The 25,099-nt window shown below is 34.4% G+C and overlaps 1 protein-coding gene across 1 annotated transcript; it reads right to left on the bottom strand.

Moving 5' to 3' along the window:
* Nucleotides 1-541: 541 nt before the first annotated feature.
* On the bottom strand, nucleotides 542-24,701 carry LOC117112044 (mdm2-binding protein-like). The gene is made up of 14 exons (XM_033255097.1): nucleotides 24,544-24,701; nucleotides 22,548-22,734; nucleotides 21,766-21,830; nucleotides 21,152-21,411; nucleotides 18,958-19,151; nucleotides 18,306-18,502; nucleotides 17,105-17,272; nucleotides 11,716-11,823; nucleotides 8,822-8,956; nucleotides 8,082-8,274; nucleotides 6,901-7,173; nucleotides 5,579-5,777; nucleotides 2,065-2,178; nucleotides 542-1,530 (listed from the first exon to the last, which is right to left on the bottom strand). The coding sequence occupies exons 1-14, from the start codon at nucleotides 24,584-24,586 to the stop codon at nucleotides 1,435-1,437; spliced, it is 2,232 nt and encodes a 743-aa protein (XP_033110988.1). The 5' UTR covers nucleotides 24,587-24,701; the 3' UTR covers nucleotides 542-1,434.
* Nucleotides 24,702-25,099: the final 398 nt, after the last annotated feature.

The following is a 25,099-nucleotide window of genomic DNA, read 5'->3' as shown; positions in this document are numbered from 1 at the left end:
TTCATTGGCTGAATTGTATCTGCGATATACCATCGGCCCTAGTATGATACATCCTTGACAGCTGGAGATCTCAGGTTTGTCTTCCGCCATGGGCACTTTTAAAAACAATTGATAAGGAACTTTTCATTGATAGATCATCCTGGCAGACCCATCATTTTGGCTCATGAAGTCTGTGGCATTCAAAAGACTTTATCCACAAAATTAGTCAAACTTCAAACTACCTAATAATACTGTTCTGGCTACACTTAATGTTTCAGCATTGTATACTAATATCTCACATGAAAAGGTGTTAATGCATGTATCTCAAATTTTATGTAAATTTGGGCCAAAACTAATTTGCTAATTCTGAACAATAACAATTTTGTTTGAGACTGTCCTTATCTCCATATTCATGGTGCAGCACTGGGAACAAAAATTGCTCCACATTTTTGCAAATTTATTCATGGAACAATTTGAAACCAACTGTCCCTAGAGCCATGTTTGGTTTTGTTACATTGGAGATAACATCATCATCTGGACTTTTGGTGAAGATAGTTCATGGACACATTTATATTGAACATTTAATTAAATTCTTCGCTACCAAATCCACAAGCAGTGTAGACTTTTTAGTTATCAACATGATCATGGAAAATGGTGCAATTAAAACCTATGTACCTGCTCCCTAGCAGCTGTTATTCCCACAATTGCAACAAAAACATACTGTACAGCCAAACATGGCGTATCTGTTCTCCGAATTTAGATTTTCAGGCAAAACATGCTCCTTACTTGATTAAAGAGAAATCAAACAAACCACATATCCAAATAAGGCAATTAATGATGGCATATTATACATGGGATAAAAATATATTTCATTGACTTACTCATGTTGACACATATTTAAAAAATCAAAAAGTTTACAACATTTCATCAAATGTAACAATTTGTACAAAAATGATCTATGTGTGTGAAATAAATTTAATGTACCAATCTTGGTAGTGTTCCCTAGAATTCACAAGGGTCACTTGTAAAATCTTGTAATCTTTACCAGCCTCTGAGAAGATTGCATGATATTACAAGGTGCACTTGATCTTGGATATTGAATCAGTGCTTTATTCAAATTTGCCTCATGACCATACAAAATCAAATACCCATGAAGGCAGTGAATATACCATCTTGAAGTAGTAATTGTAATTTATTCCACCTTACAGTAGTAAGCTGGGATCGACTCGTGGTGAGGATAATCTTAATCTTACATGAATATTGCATGGTTGGATGTGGAGATGATTTTCTTGGCAGTAATATCTTGGAGAGTAGAATTTTTACCACTTTTACCACAACTTGTTACATTTCATCTGTGTGAATTGGCAATAAGTTCATTTGTTGGATTGATTCAACAAGCTAATTGTGATTCCATAGAATCGATATTTGCAGCTCTGTATGTTGTCATGTTGTTATCTACACTCTTGACTTTTCAAAACTCAGAACTTGATCGACATTGCTTTCAGCTATATTTCTCATCTGTTGGTCTAATCCTTTGGAAGATTTCAAGTCCTAAATATAAAGAGAAACAAATATTTCTATTTATGAGCATAGTTTTTTCAATGAAATTAAATATATATAATTTTAATTGTTAACATCCTGTAAATAATACATATCCTATTAATAATTATTGAAAATGATACGGGCAGGCAGAAGAACAGTGCCATAACAAAGAGACTGGGGCCTCTTGCTAAGACCAGGGGTGGTGCTAGTGGGGGAAGGGGCCGGGGACCAAGGACCACATCAGGGACATCAGGCTCCCTGTCGAGCAAATCATGTCACCACCCCTGGCTAAGACTTTTTAGGGCCCTACTACCTTGGGGTTCAGAGGCACAGGGTAAACCCCCGCTACCATGTTTCCGACATTTTAGAGGCGTATTTTGATACTTTTTACATGTTCTGCTCCTTAAAAGGCCTGCTCAACCGGTTTGGAGCAAAATGAATGCTAATGAATATCACAGAACCTCTTATGGTATGGAGCCCTGACTTTAGTTAGTGAGAGCTCATGGCTGTTAGGCTAATGCAGAAGACAATGACTTGACCTACCTGTACAAAGCTTTTTGTCAATGAATAGAGTCGCTGAGAGCTTCCTGGATAGCATGGGTTATCTCTACCAATTCCTTTTGCCTTTAATGTTTGATCAACAATATATTTCAATTTCTATAATAAAATATATTAATCAATCAGTGAACAGAGAAGAAGGGTTCAAATATTATGAGTACATTTGCCTATAGTAGTTATTAATAGCGAACACAGAATAAACATGGATTTTTGTCTTGGTAAATAAGATACATGCTTTCCAACAAACATGGTGGTGGTTTTGAAAAGGGCGCAGAGCTGTTTCAAAAGGTGAGGGGGACAATTTTAGGAAATAGTAGCTCTAGATGAACAGAAATTTTATTTATTGTATTTTATTAATTTCTGCAAAAAAATGGCAAAAAATGCAATAAAACTTTGAATGCACCATGGAATCAAATATTCTTTTATTGTTATTTTTGTTACTAATATTTTATATAAATTGCATAAGAGTTTTATGTTAAATATGTTCACTGTTAATGTTAGGCATTTGGATGTTATGCATTTGGACAAGTTACTCGTATGTGGAATGGGCTACCAGTCAAACATCAGAAATGCTTTTTTATGTGATAGCTAGTCAAATTTTAATAATATTTATTTTAAAAAAAACATTTTAAAGATATAGGCCTATTTAATTCTTAGAAATTCTTTTTCATATTTTATATGTTATTGTATGTTTAATGTATGCTTTGACTTTTGGAAACACAGACCAACCAGATACTGACGTAGGTGTCCTAATGTAAATTTCAGGGCTACCATTCACATTAAACTGATTGGATTTACTGCAGAGCAGAACAGAACAGCAGCGAGCCAAGCTAAATATAGATATATGAGAATAGACCATAATTATTGTTTATTATTATTTTAATTTATCAAATATTAAGACAATGTTTAAACAGTCAAACTAGCTACCTAGAAGTTAAAATATTAGAAAATTTAGAAATTTAGAATACAAATTAATTATTATATAAAAATATATGTATAAAATTTAATTATGTTTATTTCATTAGATACAATTTTGAATGAATTATTTACAGATTTACTGAAACTATGTGTTTGTTAGCGTGTGTGTGTTTAGCCTGCAGTGTGTGAATTAGAACAATGGACAGTGACCTATTCGATTAGCTCTCACTGTGCCATGGACAATAACAATTGAAGCTAGCCAAAAGCATACAGGGGCCTAGAAAAATCCTACAAAATACAAGATAATAACAGCCTAAACTAAAAGTATACTTTAATTTCAATAAGAACAGATAAACAATCAACACAATGACAAAAACTATCAAAAATATGTAGATTTACCACGAATTACTATAAGAAATGACATTTTTAAATAGGAAAATTCATCGTCATCACATCTATAATCAAAATGAAGCGCCAAAAAAAATTTCTCATGTTTATTTATCAACGATTTTTGGCAACCATAGATATCTATTAATATGTGTGATCTACTATAGAAATTAAATATTAAAAGAAAATTGTCTTTGATGTATTTAATTTAGGCCTACCTACTTAGTCCACACCATAGTTAAGGGCTTAAGTAAGAACATTTGGGAAATAGTACCTCTAGATTGCCGGAAATGACACTCTTATATAATAAAATTCATCATCATCGATCAAATTAATCGCTGAAAATAAAACTGAATTGTCTTTGATGTAATTTAAATTAACTTTACCATGTGACGAAAACCAATCTTATTATTATTGTTACACGCATTTTCTCATACTTTTCAAATTATAATAAAGGCACATGCACTCGAGTCATGTATTATAAGTAATTCAGATGTTTGTGGGGCAGGGGTGGCACCAGGATTTGCCGAATGGGGTGTCTGACGTCCCCGACAAAAAAAAGTGGGTGTAGTTGGACGTCACTCAAAATCTCTCGAAAGTGTTCTAGGGGGCGAAAAGCCCCGAAAAATATGACAATTTAGTGGTTTCAAAGGCTTATTCAATCAATTTTAGAGTCTACTAATATGTAGAAAATACATACATTTTTTTTCTCTCCGACGAATTGTGATTTTCTCCCCTTGTGATTTTCTGGCCCCTGTGACCCCCCCCCCATTTGGATTCTGGATATTCTAAATATTCTGTCCTGCAATCTAAATCATACCATACAGCAATCTTGCCTGAGGAATGGTAGCTTGGGTTCCAGGCCCTAATTTTAGGTTACTCACTCTTTATTGCACTTAGTGCGCGCCATACCTAATTTAATTGGCGTCCCATACTCGATTTCTTTTTTTTCGAATTAGGGCCTGGGCAAACGATTCATGCTGTCTCTTATACACATCTTGTGGGATATCGTATGCATGACTGATTTTGTAAATCACGTGATTGGCTAACTTCATGCATATTAATCAATCTTCGTAAATTTTCAAAATTGAAGATGCGGATGTCTCGACTAGAACAAGCTCCAGCTCCCTTTTGGCTACCTACTTGAATTAAAACAGTTTAATTAATAGTTCTGGCCTGCTGAGAATGAATGACATGGACTGATAACTGTAGGCTATACTAACCTTGCTCACCGCTAGCTGCTACAGATTTAGGCCTTTAGGGTAGAATATTGTTAAAAAGGTAGGCCTCTGTAAGTAAGAACTTAAAAATACGCCAAGCCTCTACTACTAGTCTAGGCTAGGCCTACTGACTCCATCCAGACGAGGCCTGAGCCATCTTCCTGGAAAGTTAAAGTTTTGTTGTATTTGTATGGTATGCCATCAAGTCTAAGCTTAATTGTTTTTGCCATTGCCAAAATTAGTCTTACTAGGGTCTATTCTAAATATTTTAGGCCCGTTTTATTAGGGAGGACTATTTAAATTTAGTCATGCCTAACTAGTCGACGCGAGTGACTCAGTTTCGTGGCTCCGAAAATATAAACATTTGATTGGTTGAAATTGTTTATTTCGGTCGGCCCATTTATCCAAATACGGAATATAAGATTACGTCATTCTTTTGGCATCCTGGTGCCTGATTTCAGTGTTTTACAAGTCGCTTATTCTGTCTACCTCTAAATTAACTTTCTCGTTGGTGGCGCTGTCCAGAATGAGAAAAATAAGAAGACAAACAAATAAGAGACTTGTGGCAAGTCTAGAGGAATGGTTGATAATAACTTGCATATTTCGTTGGCGTGACTATACAGCTGATCTTTGCATTCAATGAACTTGGATTTTTGATATTAATGATCTATTCATTTTTTTATATTTCATGTTCTCTGTTAATACTGCAAACACTCTTACTGCAATTGGAAGCACAAAAAACCATCAAGTTGATGGCAGTCCTCTCTAATTCCACCACACTCTGACTCACGCAAGTGCTCGCTCAAAACTTGTTTTAAGTCAGTATGGCCAATCTACAAGCCTAGCTTCCATGGTCTACGCTGCTTGTGAAGTGGAAATTATGAAGATACAACAGTAGTAGAGTAAAAAGTGAAGATGGGGTACAAAGGTAAAAGGTTATTGAGTTGGTAAAACCTATTCAAATTATTTCATACCCTTTTATGTCTCTCTGATCTTGACTCTACTTGCTTTCCTGGATGTTTTTTTTCAAATGGTTGAATCTTTTTAGTTACTGTTGTAGTCCTTAGCTCTGAAGGTGGGATTACTTCCTCTGAATTTGTAACACATGTTATTCTAGTGGACGATGACTTCTTAGTTGCTTTTGAGTTCCTTGGACTTTGCCACCTTGAACCCCTGCAAATAGAGTAAAACCGACACTAAGGCAACACCATCAGGACCAAAAAAAAGTGTCGCTTTAGTAGGGGTTTTCCTTGAATATGGTATAGTACCCCTATTTAGGGGTTTCGAAATTGTAATCACCTTTAGGTTTTTTGACAGAAAGACATACAAAGATGTCATACTGCAAGTTCCCTACCATTTTATTTTAAAAGCACATAATAGTTACTTTGGCATAGTTGTACACAACTAACTGGTGATAATAATGTTTTTGAGACAAAACATTATTATTGTTCTCATCAAAAATTTGAACCCAAGAGCTGATGGGGATGGGAAGTTAAAGTGGGAGATCAGTGATTAGGTGAGGGGGCTGACCCACAAAATAAGGTGATTTGAGGTGATTTTTAACTACTTGAGCATGATTTGTGGGTAGGGGGCACGACTGAGTGATGGCGAGTGTGTTTTTTTTCGGGGGAGACGTGCACATCCGATATGCCATTACCTAGCATACCCTGCAATTTACCCTATGGTCCGCCACTGATTAGAATCCTATATGAAAGTGACAAGATTGGTTTATACGGAGGTAACATATTGGCACTAGGGCCAAGGATATGCCAAACACTGAACTTAATCACTCATTAAAATGGCAATCCAGCCACAAGATTCTCACATCTATGCTTCCCAAACTTTTTTCTCTGAGACCCAAGTTGTGATTTCCCACACTAGCCGCAACTCCTTTATTAATTTGATAGTAAATAGCACAGTTACTTTTATAAGATCCCCAAAATTTGATGCACACTTTTAAAAAACGACTCACGACATTGGTATTTTATTGATTTTTGCTTACTATTATCAGTGATCCAGGAATTTGTAAAAGGGTGGACCAGGGAGGGACATATACAGATAGATGGTAAGAAATTTCATGATTATGTGACCTTAAGATGGCCAGAAATGGCACTCTGACTTAAATTTGAATATAATTTTTTTGTTTTTTTAAAGTTTTTTTCCAGCCCGGGGCCCTTTTGAGTGGGCCTCCGGGCTGTTTCCCCGGAGAGCTCACAGGCTTCACGCCACTGTGTAGCACGACATGGATTCTGACAATATGGATGAATAAAATTCTAAAAATACATGCACTGAGTACCTTTTACTACTTATCTCATATTTGGTGCTAGAACTTTGCTTTGCAAGCCTTGGTGACTGAATCGTTTTTCTTGAATGAAGTTTACCCTTTGACCTAGGCGTTCTCACACGACGTTTCCTTGGTGATGACCTTGTAGGGTTGATGGCCATAGTTGCTGGGGAGTCTACCTGTTCAATTGTACATGTGGATACTGTTTCATTGCGAATAATTCTTGACTCAAGCTTTTGATATTTTTCATCATAATATTCTGCATTCCTTGAATCTAGACAGTAGCTGAATTATAAAATGTTAGAGTCAACTATACTGTATATGTTAAATAATAAAATACTAGTGTAACCTGATTTAATCAAGCAAGATGTCAGCAGTGGAGGAGACTTGGTCTTGATCTTATCAATAAACCTATTTTTTCTTAGAGAATATAACATCTAAGATTCTCTTAGATTGTCACAGAACATTTCTACACGTGTTTGCTCCAAAAACATTTTGCCTCAGCCATGCTTTTTACCACTCCCCTAAATGTGTTCATTGCGAGCATCTCTATCAGTCTTATTTTCTTTCTGTTAGTTGTTAACAGATATGAAAGTTTGCTTGTTTCAAACCTGGTTCTCAATGTGACCCATTTTTGACCCATAAAAAAGGAGAATTTTCATACATATGTAACTGTAATTAAAATTTTTCGAATTTTGTTTTCCTTTTAAGATGTCCCTTCAGCTACTTTAATTGTAACTTATGATATAAATTCAAACAAATTTATTAAGATAAAGATATATAAAAAAAATTGCCATTGAATATTACTTACAGAGTTTTATTTGCACATCAGGAATGCATACTACACTCATTAAAAAACAAAAAAAAAAATGCTATACTGTAGCATATGATTAGAATTTGTCCACTTCAGCTTTAAATGGTAAAGTTAAGATGGGTGTAGACTCTCAAATCAAATCATTCGTGTTATTGGCCTTGGGAATCTGAAAATGGGTTTTACTACCAGAATTTTAGAATATGCCACACAATATCAAGTTTTATATCAAATAGTAGGTTTTAATTTTTTAAGTTTAAGTTGTTAGTTTTGTACTCAAAACACAGGAAAGAATTATAGTGTAATTTATTATAAGAGGAATTTGATTCACTCAGTTTAAAGCTATCACAGTAATGTTTAAGGAAAGATAAAAATGTCTCACTTAATTCCATGAAAATTATACTTTAAAGCCTCATTGAATGATGCATTGGCAACGTCCTCAATCCTTTCCAATCCTGGCCTAGAGGTACACACACCCGAACTGCTGATGACAGCAATAGGAGAGAGTTCCTCAGCCAAGGGCAAGCCATCACTGCGGAAGTGTTTAATAAATTCCTTGGCATCAAGTGTGATTTCTGAAAATATATATTAATCATTAGAGACTATATCGTTTTCTTTTATGTTTGTGATTAAAATTTGGTAATGTGAATAATTAGCCTTATAAGTTTCGCTGCTAGACTGGAGGGCTAAATTTTAAGTGTGTGCAAACAAACTTAGTAATATTACAGTATTTAATATTTTTATCTTAATATAGTTTATAAGTTAATTGTGATGTCATCTCATAATGTTATTTTCCAATTCTAAACCATGCACTAATTTTTCATTAGTGTATGGTTTGCTTGACCATTTTCTGGCTTGTGTTCAAAAGGTTAAAACAACTGTACATATGCCAACAGACATACTGATCATTTCACCAATGACTTCTACAACAGTTTGGTTATGAACATACTTACAAAACTAACATCAAAAGACGGCGATTGACTTGATGCATTAATACAGAGTTTAAAAACACTGACCAACTACTCAAACAGTGTAAACTATTAGTGAAGCAATATAGTTGTGGCATCGTTTATCAACTATTTCAATTTGGAGATTTAGTAAGAATTTGAACTGTGCACTCACTGCTGTCGACTGGTGGTGCTGAAATTCCACCGAGTGACCGATCAGATGATTTGAACCTCTTTAATTTACGAATATAGGACTCCTTGCTCTGCAGAGCCTGTCGCTCCACCCAGCAAGTTGGACTCAGATGCAATTCTGAAACAAATGATAATTAAATTTAATTAATGTCATTTACTCTTTAAAATGCAGGCACTTTTAGTATTCGAGTACTGTTTTTCAAAGTGGTTGTTATTTAAAAAAAAACTCCAATATCATTAAAAGAAAAATCTATGTAAATAAATAGAATTTTGGAATAATTCTGTCATATCTTTATTAATAATATTAATTTGATATATATATAGTGCTTTACACCAGAGTCTCAAAGTGCTTGGACTAGCTTGTACAATAACTCCCTTCTTCCCTAAGGGTATCTTTGTGTCTGAGCTACCAATTAAAATGGTGCCAGCTACTCTCATCCGTAGGCAACAAGGCCTGTATGGACCAGTACACCCGGGTAACACCCTACTCTTCTCGAAAAAAATTTAGAGGGTTCTTTGTAGTGCTCATGAGCCAAAATTGTTTACACTGGGCCTATTGTTTACAGTCCCTATCCAAAAAGACTCTTTCCACCTCAAGAACCAGAAGCAAACATGCCGTTCAAACCTGCGCCGATATTATGGCTGTAGTTTGCAGAGCCCCAGCTTAACCGCTTAGAAATTTGACTTTACTCCAGATCTGGGCCGGATGCAAAGGGGAGGGGGGTGCAGAGGGTGCAGTCGCACCCCCCTAAATTCTATTAAGAAAAATAATTGTTGTATTATATTGTTGATATGAATTGTGAATGTTCTTCCCTTTAGTTAATCCAGTGTCAATTTTTTGGGGCTGAGGCGACGTGGGCTCTTCACGGACCAATGGGCACAGATCAGTGGGGAAGTGGAACACGTTCCCCCCCCCACCCCACATATTTTTAAGGGGAAAGCATCTAGATGTGTATAAGAGAAAGGTTTTGGCCCCACCCCCCTCACTTTTCGGAAATCAAGAAGATATGCCTGAAAATTGTTGAAATAAACTGCATAAATGACTCAGGTTTTAACAAAAGAGCGAGGTAGGTCAGCCAGAGTCATATTTTATAGCAAGATACCGGTATACTCTGTCTCTAAACTTCTGAATTACCTATCATACACGATTCGATACACGATTTATTATAATTTGAGAAGTATGAAAATCAGCGTGCAAAGATAAAATTGGTTTTTGGCACATATCAAAGACAATTAAGTTTCTTTTTCTATGGTACATCACAGCGATTAATTAGACCGATAATAATGTCATATCTGCCAATCTAGAGGTACAATTTCCCCAAATTTAACCACCTCAGCCACAAACTATGGTGTGCTGTGATGCATGTGGGCTCACAGTTTTGAAGTAGGTAAAGTAAATACATCAAAGACATGTTTTTAAGTTGTATTTTCTATGGTACCGTACATCACACTTCCCGAAAATTACCTTTATCTTTTTAATTTTCTCACCGCAGCCCCCAACCATGGTGGGGCTGAGGTGGATGTGGCCACACAGATTTGAGGTACAGTAGGTCAAAGAAAGTGTTTCTTTAGATTTTTTCTATGGTACATCACTCATAATAATTAGATCTCTGTGATTACTGAAAATCTGATTAAAAATCATGAGAAATTTTCTGGCGCTTCATCTAGACATGATGATGATGAATTTTACTATACAAAAGTGTCATTTCCAGTCATCTAAAGGTACTATTTCCTCAAATTTTCTCACCCACCTCAGCCCCAACTATCATAGTGGGGCAAAGGTTGTTCTCCCCAGGCCCTTGAAGCGTCACGGTACCGTGACGCTTGGGACTTTGTCACGGTGCACCGCGATGTTCCCAAGCTGGCCGTGACGCTTGATGCTTCTTCTGTGACGTTTTAAAATATCCTCAATAAAATAATTCTTCAAAATAAACAATGCTGTCCATGTATCCTAGTTTGAAGAAGAGTGAATGTGAAAATATTTTTAAACACAAAACAATGCTATCTTACGATGTTGTTTTATCAGCCCAAGTTCATGCTTGATCCTTTTGCGTTATTTTTGCGTTGTCATTTTCATTTCCAAACACGATCGTTAGCTTGATTCACACAAACTGTTTGCTTCAAAACTGCCGATGCATGTCCATGCGCATGCCCAAAACGATCTATCTGGATTTTCCTCTCACCACATGTACTTCTCTTGACAGTGAAGTCACAACTTGATCGTGTTTGTGTTTAAACAATTAGGCCTAGGCAATAGGCCTTATGTTCAATTTGGTTGTTCTTTTTATAACAATGTTTTTAATATGATAATACTACTTTACAATGAAAGTAAATTTAGATAAGTGTTAGTCAATCTAGGCAGCCTACGTGGCCGATGTTTTGTTTATCTATCTAGCTAGGCCTAGCCTAGGCCAAGCAGTTTGAAGCTAAAATTTAGGCCAAGGCCTAAACTAGGTCGGTAAAAAATTGCCATCCTGTGGCAATTCTGGCTAGGTTATAATAGTAGTACAATATATGGTTACTAATTTCACAAAAAAAAAAATTTTTTAATGAAAATCTACAGTCATTTCAAAAATCTTAAAAAGCATTTTTGATGTCTGAGAGTGCCATTTCAGGGAATATAGGTAATTATTTAAAAATTTTCCCCAACCATGGTGTGGGGGTGGGGGGAGGAGCAGGTACCATGATGCTTGACACTCATTCTGGGGAGAACACTGGATATAGTGATGTGTCAATGATGGCCATCTGTAGGTACTATTTCTTAAAATTTACAGCCACCCCCTACCGCCAAATCCTGCATCCGCCCCAGGCAGATGGCACTACTACAAATTAACTAATATAATATGACGATTATAAATTGATGCAAATAGTAACTACCTGTCCAGTGTTCAAAAAACTTAAGTTGGATTTCAGAAATTGCATCCTCACACTTTTCAGCTTTTTCAGCATCAAGTCCTGGAATCTTTTTATCTGTCTGTTTATCCTCTATTTTGGTTAAAAAGGGAAACAAAAAGAAATAGGTTCAGTTGAACAATACACTTGAAATATTAATAAAATAAATACCTGCAAGCAAAAAGTAATGATATGCCAAGTTATGCTATCATATACAGTAATCATTGTTAAAGCGCTTTGGGGCTTTTATTAGTGTAAGGTGCTATATAAATCTAAATCATTATTATATTATTGAGTTATTCCATGCCAACTCAACCAATTTCTAGAAAGTTTCCATGGTGACCATCTTGGATTTTGCTGAAAATTTAACCAAATATACTTTGAAGGGTATTGTGAAAATTCCCAAAGTTTCATTGAAAAATTCCCAAGCGTTCCGAAGTTACGGCACTTTTAAATTCTGAAGACACACCCCTTTTTCAGACTCACGAAGTGCAGCGATATTTTGTTAGGGTTTTTGAAAGGCAATATTTTCATTTCTGGACATACTAGAAAGCTGACAATTGCTACTCTGGCTCAGTTTTGCCCATACTTTCTGTTTCTGGCATCAGCATCAAGCTCTGAATAGGCATTAAAAAGTTATGAGCATCTTATTTATTTGGGCAAAATTAATTAATTTGACCTTAGATTGTGCGGTCAACTACTGGCCGAGACCAAATATTTTAATGGCAATTAGTTATTTGGGATATAGACTATAGCCAAATGCAAGATTATTCCAATCAAACATCAAATCAGATTTATGACAATCCAAAAATGGCCGCAGCTCAAAAAATGTCTCCCGTGCCCTAAATTTGAGGGGTAAAAAACTATGTAGATACTGTAGTTAGCAATGGAAATGAAACTTACACTACTGGAAGATATGTATCTTGGCCATATATGGTAAAAATATTATTATCTCAACTCAACCCCTTCAATATAAACTCCCAATGTGAAAATGGTATTATTTTCAGCGACTTCTGGTTTCAACTGCTCAACCCCAATATTTCCTAACCCCCAGTCTATAAATCTAATTTGAATGTAGACTGCTTGTTAGTACTGGCTGACTGCTACTAAAAGACAATACTATAAAAATGCACTAAATAAACCTCTTAACTACTTTTTAAACATGTACTGCACATCATTGTTTGCATATAATATAACCCTGATTTAAGACAGGCTCCGGAGGAAAAAAGTTTTGATATGTTTTACAATTGATTTTTTTTCAAAACACAAAAAGCATATCTGACAAAAAACTTGGGAATGGTTAATTAATAAGATATATAGACTTTTTTAATATTTAAAAACTAGGGAAAAAGGGTGGATAAAAGGGTGGTTTGGATGATGATATATCATTTGAACATCCATACTATATGAATTGAGATGCCGCTAGTTGAAGTTATTCAGTGTATTTTATCCAACTGTCTCCGGCATGGCACTCGCACTGTTCATGTCTACAGTTTAAGAATATTGAGTCGTTTAAAATCTGTGTTCCCTTATACAGTATCTCCAAAGTAATACTTCTGCGGCCCCCACTTTTCGGGAGTTGCCTTGGTTACCTGTCCAGCAGAGAACTGAGTATAAGATCTTGGTGCATGTGTTGCCTACACAACTTAGCTCCCATCATTCTGAGTGACCTTATTTCTATGTATTACTCAGGTAGACGAGGGCTTAGAACCGCCAAAGACCATACTCGTCTCGCCATTCCAAAAACAAAACGATCTTTTGGAGATAAGTCATTTTCCATTCTGGGGCCAAGACTATGGAACAATTTACCAAATATTGTTCGTGAGACTTCTAATGTGCAATTTAAAAAAAAAAAAAAACTCCTCAAGGCGCACCTTTTTCCTAATCCTTAATGTTTTAATTGTCTTATTTCTTATGTGCTTCAATTGTATGATAATGTTAATTTTTTTTTTATCTATTTTTGTACAGCACTTTGGTCTCTTGGAAAAGCACTCTATAAATCCAAATAATAATAAATAATAATATGTTTTAGGCAGCTTCCCAATACAAGAACTTTAAACATTTTAACCTATGTCACAAACAAAGACGCCTTTGGGCATCAGAAAATATACCAAGAATCATCTTTTTGCATGTGTATAATAAAGATGTCTCCAAAAATGATGAGGGATTTAAACTAACTGAACGATTTGCTCACTCTAGAACATTAACAGACACTTGGTCCCACCATTGGTTTATTCCGTTGCAAATTTGTGCTGACATCAACGGCTCATCAGTCCAGAGCCAAGTAGCTGATGGTGAGATAACTAAAGATGGGCTACAGCCTAGGAAATATGTTGCCTATCTTGAGGGGGAAAAATTGCATATCCAAATGTTATTTTGATCGCTAATCCCTAATATTGTGGTCTAAAAACTCAAGTTGGGCCTTACTAAGGCCTTACCAAGCCATAAAAACTCTCCCCACGAACCCTACCAGGGATTTTTTATTCCAGGACCCTGACCTAAACTCTAGTCAGCCCTTTGTTTGGAGCCCTCCCAGATGTTGAGTTCCAGTTCAACATGTCATCTACATATTTGATGCCTCAGAAATGCAGGGATAAAATGCTCTTTTTATACAGAATACCAAATTATTCACCCACATGTAAAGTTAAAGGTTGTCGTATGTATATTTAATACTAATAGTAATACTAATGATAATAATATAATACTATTGCCAACGTATTTAATGTTGGCTTTTCTTATTTAGTGTACATTTTATTCATTCCTTTTATGTTTCTTGTTTAATGTTTATTGTATCTGCTTGTAAGCTCACTTGTTACCCTCTTGGATTGATGTCAGTCTGTTTTTACACCGAAACAAACAAACAAACAAACAAAATAAAAATAAATAAATAAATAAATAAAATAAAATAAATAAATGTCAAATAAAGTTACTGAGTTCAAGATTGAATCTGTGTTAGTGATTAGCATCATGAAACGTTGTAATCAGGGAACAGTGAAATTTAACTGTTCCTCTGGTTATAATTCATAGTGATTTTTTTTAAATTATTATTATTATTTAACTATTAGAATTTTGCAAGCTTAAATTAAACTAGATCTTTTCAAAATTATCAGTGTAATTTTTTTTTTCTATGAACATTTTAAACTCTGATAGTAACCAATTATATTCAAATTTCTGTCTCCAATGATCACATAAGCATTTGCTGTCAAATTAAACTGCAGTTTAGGATACGGTTTTTAGAGTTTATACTGAAGGGGTTGAGTTGCGATAAAAATATTTATCGCAACAGCTGTTTAAGTTTCATTTCCATTGGCAACTATCTACGTAGTTATTTGACTCCCTCAAATTAAGGGTACAGGAGTCAATCATTGAGCTGCGGCCATTTTTAAATTGTCATAAATTTAATTGATTATGCGTAATAGTTTGCAAGACAATTAAGAGAAGATATACTGGATATTAAGACAGCTTCATCACAGTGAAAGAAAATGTACAGCAATTGTGATGGCAAGTTATTTTGATTTGATGTTTGATTAGAATAATCTTGCATTTGGCTATAGTCTATATCCCAAATAACTAATTGCGATTAAAATATTTGGTGTCGGCTAGTAGTTGACCACACAACCGAAGGTCAAAATCTTAAAATAATTAATTTTGCCCAAATTAAACTGATTTTAAGATGCTCATAACTTTTTAATGCCTATTCAGAGGCGCCAGGCTTGATTCCGGTATGAGGCCTAAAGTGTCTGTGTATTTTACCTAAAAGTGGAGCACACTCAAAGTTTTTCCCTACATATGCTAAGGTTACAGATTTTGTGATAGAGATGTAATCTAGAGAGTTCAAATTTTCGTATTCTAGCACCACCTCAGCTCAGTGTGTAAGGCTCTCTACAGTTTATGCAGAGCTACTGTACTCTTGTGGGCCTTACAATGGGAGCCAAGGTCCTACAGTAGTTAAAATGTTTCTTACTGGCTACTGCTTGCTTGCACGTACCCATAGTTGGCTAGCCCATACCCATGTTTTGTGTAAGATCTACATTTGTACAGTCAAACTCGCCTAAAGTCGAATCACAATAGCAACTTTACTTGGAGAGTTAGGCCTTACAGAGACAGGAAAAAAAATTAACATGTATAATATTATTTTTAACATGTGTATTAATCGTAAGTAAGCCAGATGTTGCCCACTACTCATACACGTGCTTGCTTCTCGCTGCACCGCGAGGTGACGCCCACGCAGATAGTTTGTATGCAACGAAGATCGGGATGAAGATAAAACTAGCATATTTGTTTTATATGATGGGTTACTCTCTATACCTAAATTCCAGACATATATTTTACAATAATTATACATATCTTGCGATACAATTTAATTTACTGTATTTAAAAAAGAACTAACAAAACCTGAAACAGTGCCTAAACATTAGTCGCTTGTCGACTTTACCACATGTCTGAACAATAGTGAGGAATGTGAGTTGAGTTGCATGTAAAATAAACTACACAAAGTACTGCTATGCAATGTAAACGTGAGTCACTTGTTGGGCTTACTTAGCATGTGAATTTCTGCATTGCCAAATGTATGAGTCAGTTGTTGACGTTCAGTGATGTTAGTAAAGCGGCGACAGCTTAAAATGATTGAAGTTTTACGTCAAGATTTTGACTTTGACTTACTGACTAAATTAATGGAAAACAGATCAATTTGGCATGTAAAATATGTTCGACTTTCTTTTTTATTCAACTTAAATTTATTCTAGTTGGAGCAAATATTAACCATTGTAAATAAAGATAAAGTGACATGAAAATAATTTCGACTTTGACAATTTTTCGACTTAGGCACATTCGACTTAGACGAGTTTGACTGTATTTCAAACATTATGTAAAGAGCATTATCTATTTTGATAATAATTATAAATTAAACTATATTATTATAAACAAATTAGAAGATTTTGATGCAGCAGGAATGAAATTTATAAATTCATGATCATCGAGGTGTTCAAACTGTAAATGATGGAGGTGATATTACAGTAGTTTAGTGAGCAGTGTCAAGAGCCGTAAATAGGCACTTAAGTTTAGTGTAGTTCGTTCAAATTAAAAAGTATTTAAAAAATTATATTTCATTTTGGTAGAAAAATTTAGTACAGTAAGAAGTATTTAATATTGGGTATAATTTTATTTTGATGTCAAAGTAGCACAAACGATGTGTAGACATGTTGACCTAAATTTGGGTACGGGTTGGCGCGAGTACGAGTTGCATGGATACGAGTTAGCCGACACCCCTACAAAACATTTTTAAAACACTGATAATGCAAAATTTCTTCCCAAATAGACAATTACCACGTTTTGTTGGCAGATGGGTGATATTAAGTGACAAAAAACAACTTACTGCGTTCATCCTTATTTGCTAGATTATCTATTTCAGCAAGACCAATCATAACATGTCCATTCAAATCAGTTGGAGACAACAAAACAAATGCACTGCACCCGGTGGCATTATCTTTACACAGTAGAAAGTTGACACTAAACCATGAACCTTTCAATTCAACATTAGGAACTAAGAAGTAAAAAATATCAATAAAAATTATGAAAAATTCAATTAATAACATTCATTTTTAATAGTATATTTTTTAAGTACTTATGATTTTGCCCTACCTGAATGCTCATTATGTTCCCAAATACTTGCAAATAACAATATATTTATTATACACAATTTGAACTTTATCATCTAGAATAATCCAGGTCTGATCAGATCTGTTTTTATGCAACCATTTCTCACTGTCACATAGTGTCAAGGGTGGTGGTAAACCTGGTGTGAATGGAACCGTTAACAAAATTGTTGCAGGTATATTTCAATCTAAAGACTTGGACGTAACCTATGATGTAAAAAATGACAAAATATTACACTGGAAAATAGGCTAGATAAGCCTTAACAAGTCTTAGCTTTGTGTCATTCAATTTAAAACATTGCCCCTAGGATTACAAAAGATAAATGGACCTAGCACAGGTACAAGGCTAGGCTACTGAAATCATAGGGTCCATAGAACTTGTAGTGCAGCAAGCCGAGGGACACCTGCTGAGGTTGAATTGCCATGGTTGAAGGGGCCTTGTTGTATCAAATGATGGTTTCACAGGTACACGTAAGAACACAAACATCATTTTGTAAGCTCTTGTTGATTACTCTTTTTTTTTTTTATATTGTTGATTAAAAAAAACTGTGGACACCCTTTGATCGCCATACCGAAGTAACTATCAGAAAAAAAATGCTCCAGTGGGAAAATTTAAAAGTTCATAGCTTGTGGTTAAATCTTGGGGTTAAATCCTGATAAGAACATCTGTTTTTCTCACAAAATATTTACTACCTTTGATGACCAATTATGCATTCATTGATTGGTGTTTAAATGTGCCAATTTCTCAGGGCATACTACTTTTAATGCTAGAAATAACAACATTTTTATATTTTGAAATCGTTATTGAAAAACACTTCTATCAGTTTTAAAATGGGTCAACTTTATGGAGGAAAATGATTTTTTTTTTAAAATAAATTCTCAACAAATTTGATGGTAAGTAGTGTAGCACCCTAGAATTACCTGTAAAATCCATGGGATTAGCAGAAATCTGGCGTTTCCATTTTGTAGTGGAGAGGCACTGGGGTGGTGCTAGCATTGACTGTGATAGTCTCTGGCAATCCAAACTCACTATTATACTAATTCCATCATCACTTTCGATTACAGACTTCAAAAAATGGCTGGACACTTTAACCCCAGAACTATTTGGCATGACACAGCTGAAGGTATATTAAGAAAAGAGAAACTTATGGCATCAGGAGTATCATAGGGTGGATTTCTAAAGTAATTTAGGCAGGCCTAGATACCCAAGTTTGTTTTGAGTTTGGTTGTGAAATGTTCCAACACTTAGGTGCAAATAGGCAACAGCCTGTAGCATTGACTTTGTAATTTGTTAGCATTGACTTGGTAATTGGGTAGCATTGACTTGGTAATGCCCTTTGAATACAGGTTGTCATGTGTAACAACCAATACACAAACAATGTGCTGGGTGTGTTTGATGCGCAATTCCATTATTTTTTTTAATGCTCAAATATATTACCTCCTTGGCGGAGGTAATAATCACATAGTAGTCTTGTTTTGGTAAAAGTAACTGAAAAGAAATATTAGTAAGGCCTAACATGTTGAATAATAAAACATCAATATTACAACAAAAAATGTGTGCACATAAGGATACAGCTTGTAGCATTCAGGTGTGATGTAAAGAAATGGAATATCATTTTTCTTTACAACTTGAACAACTGTCATTTGCGGACTTCTATGTGTGATCCACTCTTCCTTGATATTAGATGTCTTTACTTCTACACATTCATCTTGTGTTTTTCCAAGGTCAACCAACGAGAAACCTGGTAGCACACAGTTCATAAGGTTCTGCAGAGATATCAAATTATAACAAATATCAGTCAAAACACTAAAGTGCTTTCTTCAATCCTTTTTTATAGTCATTCATGAGCGAACCCATTTGCCCGACGCCCCAGGGCAAGTGTTTTTTACAGTCGGACAACAAGAATTTTAGGGACCACTTGTCCATGGACAAGCACTTTTAGAATAGGCTACTTCACCATGTAATGCGTAATGCTTTCACAGTACTTATAAAAAGTCTGACTCTTTACAATGCGCAGGGATATTTTAGTAATAAATTGTTGGCGCACAAAGAGAGATCAAACATAAAACCGACTATGCCATGGCCGGTTACACACAGCACAGTGTTCATCAAGTTAGTCACCTACACTACCGCGATTTATTGACGGTTTAAAAGAAAAAATGTATGGCCTAAATACAGTATAAAATTTGTTATTTTCTGCCGTAAAGATTGAAAATTAATTAAATCGTTAAATGTTAGCCAGATCCTAGCAGACCTACATATTTTCCCACGATATCGTACCTGTAATCCGTCAGCCACCTAAGCCTGGTGCATGTGGTCTGTCTGGTCTAGTCTATAAATTGGTATTGGTAAATTGGTAAGTTGATAAGTGTAGTTAGATGACATGAAGTGTCTGGACTTCAAGACTAGTAATTACTTTCGAGTACAAATATGAACAGCAGCCATTAGGCTGACTTCAAAATAGGCCTAGTCTATTTCGTTTGCGCGTGTGGGGAAGGCAATCTAGACAGACTAAGAAAGGGTAGTTAAATTGGGATTTAAAGTTGTTAAAGTAATTAAAAAATCATTCACTATTAAAGTGATGATGATAATGTGCATATAAAATCCAAATCTTGTAAAATTGAGGGTTTAGGGCCTATAAATGAATCATTTTCCCGTTTCAAAAATATCGCCATCTCTGAGATTCTCTAGAAGGGATTTGTCCCCTCGGCCCATGCTCAGAGTTATATAGGCCTACAGTGCTTGTCTTTTGTTGAGAGGAAAGCAATTTCATTTATTTTGCAATAAATGAATTGAGGATGTGTCAGGCTGTAAAATATTCCTTGCTAAAAATATTAGGCCCAGAAATCCGTCGCCGCATTTAAAAATATGTGCCGATTTCCACAGGTATTTTGCAGAAAACTTGTGTATCATGGGAATCAACCATGCCTGAGAAATTTTTACTTGCAGTTGTCGTTTTAATTCTTGCAAATTAAAAAAAAAAAGAAAAACATTTTTGTGTGATCAATGCAGTATGCATGTAGGCCTTTTAAGGTTGTAGGGCCATAGCAAAAATACTTTACTTTTGTGTTATTTTTTTATGATTATTGCGCAATAATATTGGGACAAGTAAAATTGTCTTCAGGACAAGTGCATTTTTAAAAGGTACTTGTCCAGGGACAAGTGAAAAAATATGAAATTCCCTCATGCCTGACAGTGTATGTGGGAAAGACAAGCCAAACCAGTCACTCGTCGCAAATCGTGTTTCAGAGAATATAGCCAAAACATGGAATGTCAAATATTTAAAAATCTATTTTATTGCACTAAACTAAACTTTATATATCTATACATCATACTCTGCTGTTATGTTCCCCATTTTCAATGTTAAAACAACACTTCTTATGGATTTCAAGATATATAGCTTCTACATGAGAAATACCCGAAAACATATACTTTGCAGGCTGATTTATCATATATTATTCTTTATAAACAGCTGTATGTTTAAACGCTTGTAACTTCATAAGGAATTGTCGGATTTGAATGATTTTTTTTACAATTTCATAGCTCTTATTTTACTCTTTAACCCTGTATTAATAACTCAAAAGTAATAAAGACTGGTTTGGCTTGTCTTTACCACTTGTTACTAATAGTTTATTTAATCTTTGCTTCACATCTTGCATTTTAGCATAATATGTTTAAGCCTACCGATATAAATAATTGTTCAAGACTGGTAAGGGAATTTTTTGCCCCTTGTTGGTGAATGATATAAAAAAAATATTGAGGGTACCTTCTTATCTGTCATAGACAACTCTCCACGCCATACTGTTCGTCTCTGCAAAATATCAACCAGGTCGGTGGACACTTCAATATCAAGATGATCAATCCACGATTGGATGGGCGCCTCTGAATCATTATTTAATAAAAAGCAAGCAATTTCTGCATTATGCCAGCACTGTAGCCTCTTGAGGGCGCCAAACATTAGCAGGTTAGAATGCAGTGGGAGGTGCTCATCCTCATGCAGCAGCCAGACAATTTGTAAAAGGTAACCTTAATAAAGAAAAAACAGCAAATTATTTTTGAATATCATGTTATTATTTTTGCTGTTCCAATAATTTCCAATATCGATATTTACCAGTAATATGATTACCATTTCAATATTATGTATTACGGTATTAATATCATTAGTATGACAAAATAAATCCTGTACTATTTTGTGCTAATGAAGGCATAAATTAAAACATCTCAACAATCACAAACATGTGATCTTTTCATAAGTCTCATTTCATTATTTATAGAAATATTCTATCAGTGGCCAAGAGATCGGTAGCACTAGTATGCAAGCATCATAACCACCAAATTAAATATTGAGTGTAAAATACAAATAGTTTCAGCTAAAATTACCAGCTTGAGGTAGTTGATCTGCTAAATGGTGAAGACTTTCAGCTATCAGCCAATCATCAGATGGACTATTAAACACAAAATAATAATAATGAAACAATTACAACAGACTATAATAGACAATAATATTAACACAAGGGAATAGAAAGTCCCATGAGTATTTTTGGCAGCGTAAAAGCCTAGAAAATTGCAAACCTTTAATGCAATGTCTTACCATTATAATAAATGAGCATTAATTTTGAAAGAATGTTTTCTATAAATTAGATTAAATGAAATATAAATTCTCAACACATTACATTATGAATGTTAAGATTATTTTGGCCTACTATATTAAATGGATGCCTTATAGCACATTCTAATTTTTTTTACCTAATATCCAACTGTCTGTTATGTTCTAGAAAACTGTAAAATTCAATACTTGGAAATGCTTAATTTGTATATTCAAGTAAATTATTAACTTACTGTACATTAAAATTTGAATGTGAAATTTTTTCCCTATTATCAAACAATGGACAGTAAAATATTATAATGCCATTGTTATATTCTTTTGTATAGACCCTTGAAATCAATTTCATGATTTTGTAGTTAAATCTGTTTCTGATTCAAAGTTAACTTATTTGATAATTTAATGGGATATTCAAAGTTTGTACTGAATGTTTAAGGCTTATTTTTCAAATTTTTTTAGTGTATTTTTACATTTGGTTCTGTGAGCCAGATAAATTGTTTTAGTATTTTAATTAAAATGTTACAAAAATACTTTTTACAAAATAATTTCCAAATAGGACCTTTCTTTGTTATAACTTTCATCATTTGTTTGGCTTCTTTTTGCAAAAAATTTTCTCCACTCATCTTGGCTGTTCACCCATGTCCAAATACAGTCTAATTCTTTATTCTCTGATTTATCCTTACGCATTTTGACACTAGAAAGAAAACAGCCTTGACCATTGTATGGAACTGGCTGATGGATCCCATCTAGAAAAAAAATACAGTAAAAAACATACAAGTGTATACAAAGTAGAAAAGTATATGTTGACAATTATACATTATTATTAGCCATTCTTTGACACAGAATATTTACATAAAATTTATTAAATGGAATATTGCAAGTATTCCTGATTTTCGTCAAAAATTCAACTCTACTAAAGTGCCTATGGCTCTGTCACTACTCTGTAATAGTGTCCCCTCGTTACAGATTTGATGATGATCATAAATTTATAAATTTCATTCCTGCTGTCTTCTAATTAGTATTACTTTGTCTTTAATAATATAGTTTAAATAGATAGATAACTTTTAAATTGTCTTTGTAAAATACAACCAAGGAAATTCACCTTCCATTAGCAAATGCTACACAACATTATTTGCACAAGTGCAAACTGACTCGCATGTAAAAATATAACATCATTCATATTCAGAATTTACATAATCAATTACGACAAAAATGCATTATAGGATTGAAAAATAGCAAAACTTTTGAATAAAAAAGTTATAATTATTACAATTGCTAAAATTCAATAATTCAATTAAAAATTATGAAAAATAGTTCAAAAATTAAGTATAAAAATAGGTCATTCATTAATAGTACAATATAAAAATACTATAAAATTATTATTAAATTCCTAAAAATAATTAATTCAATAAAGTACAAACATATATGATTATCATATTTACAGTACTACAGTACAAAACTTATTATTTAGGTTACACTAATCTTCTCCCACAAAATACCTAACTACTCCTTCACTGTGTAGATGAATTGCATTTATAACGAATAAGTATCTAATTCTATTACGTTTTGCACAAGAGCTCTAGCCCTAATAATGGTCTAGGCCAAAATCCAAATCTTGTATGACTATATAAATAGTTTCCAAGTGGATGACACTGACTAATCCTTTAAAATTGCATGATTTCTTGTTTCCAATTTTGGCCTCTGATGTTTTCCTCTTCTTTGTTTTGCTAATTTTCCTTCCGACGCTGTTTTTCATGTTCGGCGAGAAAAAAAAACCTCCCTCCCTACCATGAAATTTGATAACAAAAGAATGCTAAACAATTATTTTATTTTACGTGGCCTTATCTAACATTTCTATTATTGTTAAGCGAATAAATTTTTTTTTCCAAGAGATGAAAATTGCGAAAATAGCACTGACTGTCGAAAATTAACGGTTGAAAACTAGAGGGGTGTCAAAGCTAGCGTATATTCGGCAAAAGGATGATTACATTTTACAGGCAGGATGCAATTTAATTTTATGAATTCGTGGTTATGGAAGGTATGAGTTATTATATGCATCTGTTAAAATTAGATTCCTGTAATTCTATTTTCCAAAAGTCCGAAAATTACGATGTTTTTAGTACTATGTCGAAAATTAGCGACTTACCATAGGCCTAGCCCAGGCTGAAATAAAGTTTGGTTAATTGAGTCTCCAAAATACATCCTCTGACTTGCTTTTTTAACATGTTTACTATGAAAATAGATAACATTTTTGCATAATGTTTGAATAAAAAAGGTAGATCTTGCACGAAAATTTGGTAAGGGCTAGTCAACTATGGGTACGAAATCGCCAAAAGCCTAGCCTACTACTAAGCCTAGGATGGAGTGGGCGTAGCTAGTCCCCTCTAGGCCTAGGTAGCTAGCCTAGGCTAGTTAGTTAGTACTAGCTAGGGCCTAGGTTTTAGGCCCTACTAAAGGCTAAAGCTAGGCCTACTACTACTACTAGGCCTGGGCCCTCCTCCTGTATTATTTTCCCTAAGTTAAAAAAAAAATATATATATATATATATCACATACCATTAAATAAGTATGCATCGACAAATACAACATATTTAATCATTCTGTTCTTAAACTCATTTTGGTTCTTGCTAGCAAAATTGAATAGACATAATAGACTAATCAAACGATTGCGCGCATGGATAACTTCTGTGGGTACGGTACCCCATCTCCCTCTCTGTAGTTTAAATTATCAACAGAGGGCGCAATGTCAAACATGTAAAAAGACAGCTTATATAATTAAATAATAATTAGATCAGTCTCATCTGTTCGAAATCTGTGTGTTGTCTAGATCACTCTAAAAATTCGACCAGCACATCAGTTATGTTTGCAAAACATAACAATTATTACCTTCGAGGCTCTTTTGCAAAGTAAAGAGGGGTCTTCTTTTCAAAATGAATGCGGTAAATTTGGGGATAGTATTCATAAAGCAACAAATAGGGCCACTGAGTGTATTTACCGGCATTAAATTACCTAAAGTACTTTATAAACCAAGCGTATTTTTGATTAATTTTGTTTCTTTAAAATTCATGTACAGTGATATGTAGGCCTAGGCCTACTGTACTATCTCGAGATT

The sequence above is a fragment of the Anneissia japonica genome, unplaced genomic scaffold (genome assembly GCF_011630105.1).
Source record: "Anneissia japonica isolate Jap-2015-1 unplaced genomic scaffold, ASM1163010v1 scaffold699_len907043_cov185, whole genome shotgun sequence".
Lineage (NCBI taxonomy): Eukaryota > Metazoa > Echinodermata > Crinoidea > Comatulida > Comatulidae > Anneissia > Anneissia japonica.
This window is presented reverse-complemented; position numbering and strand designations above follow the sequence as displayed.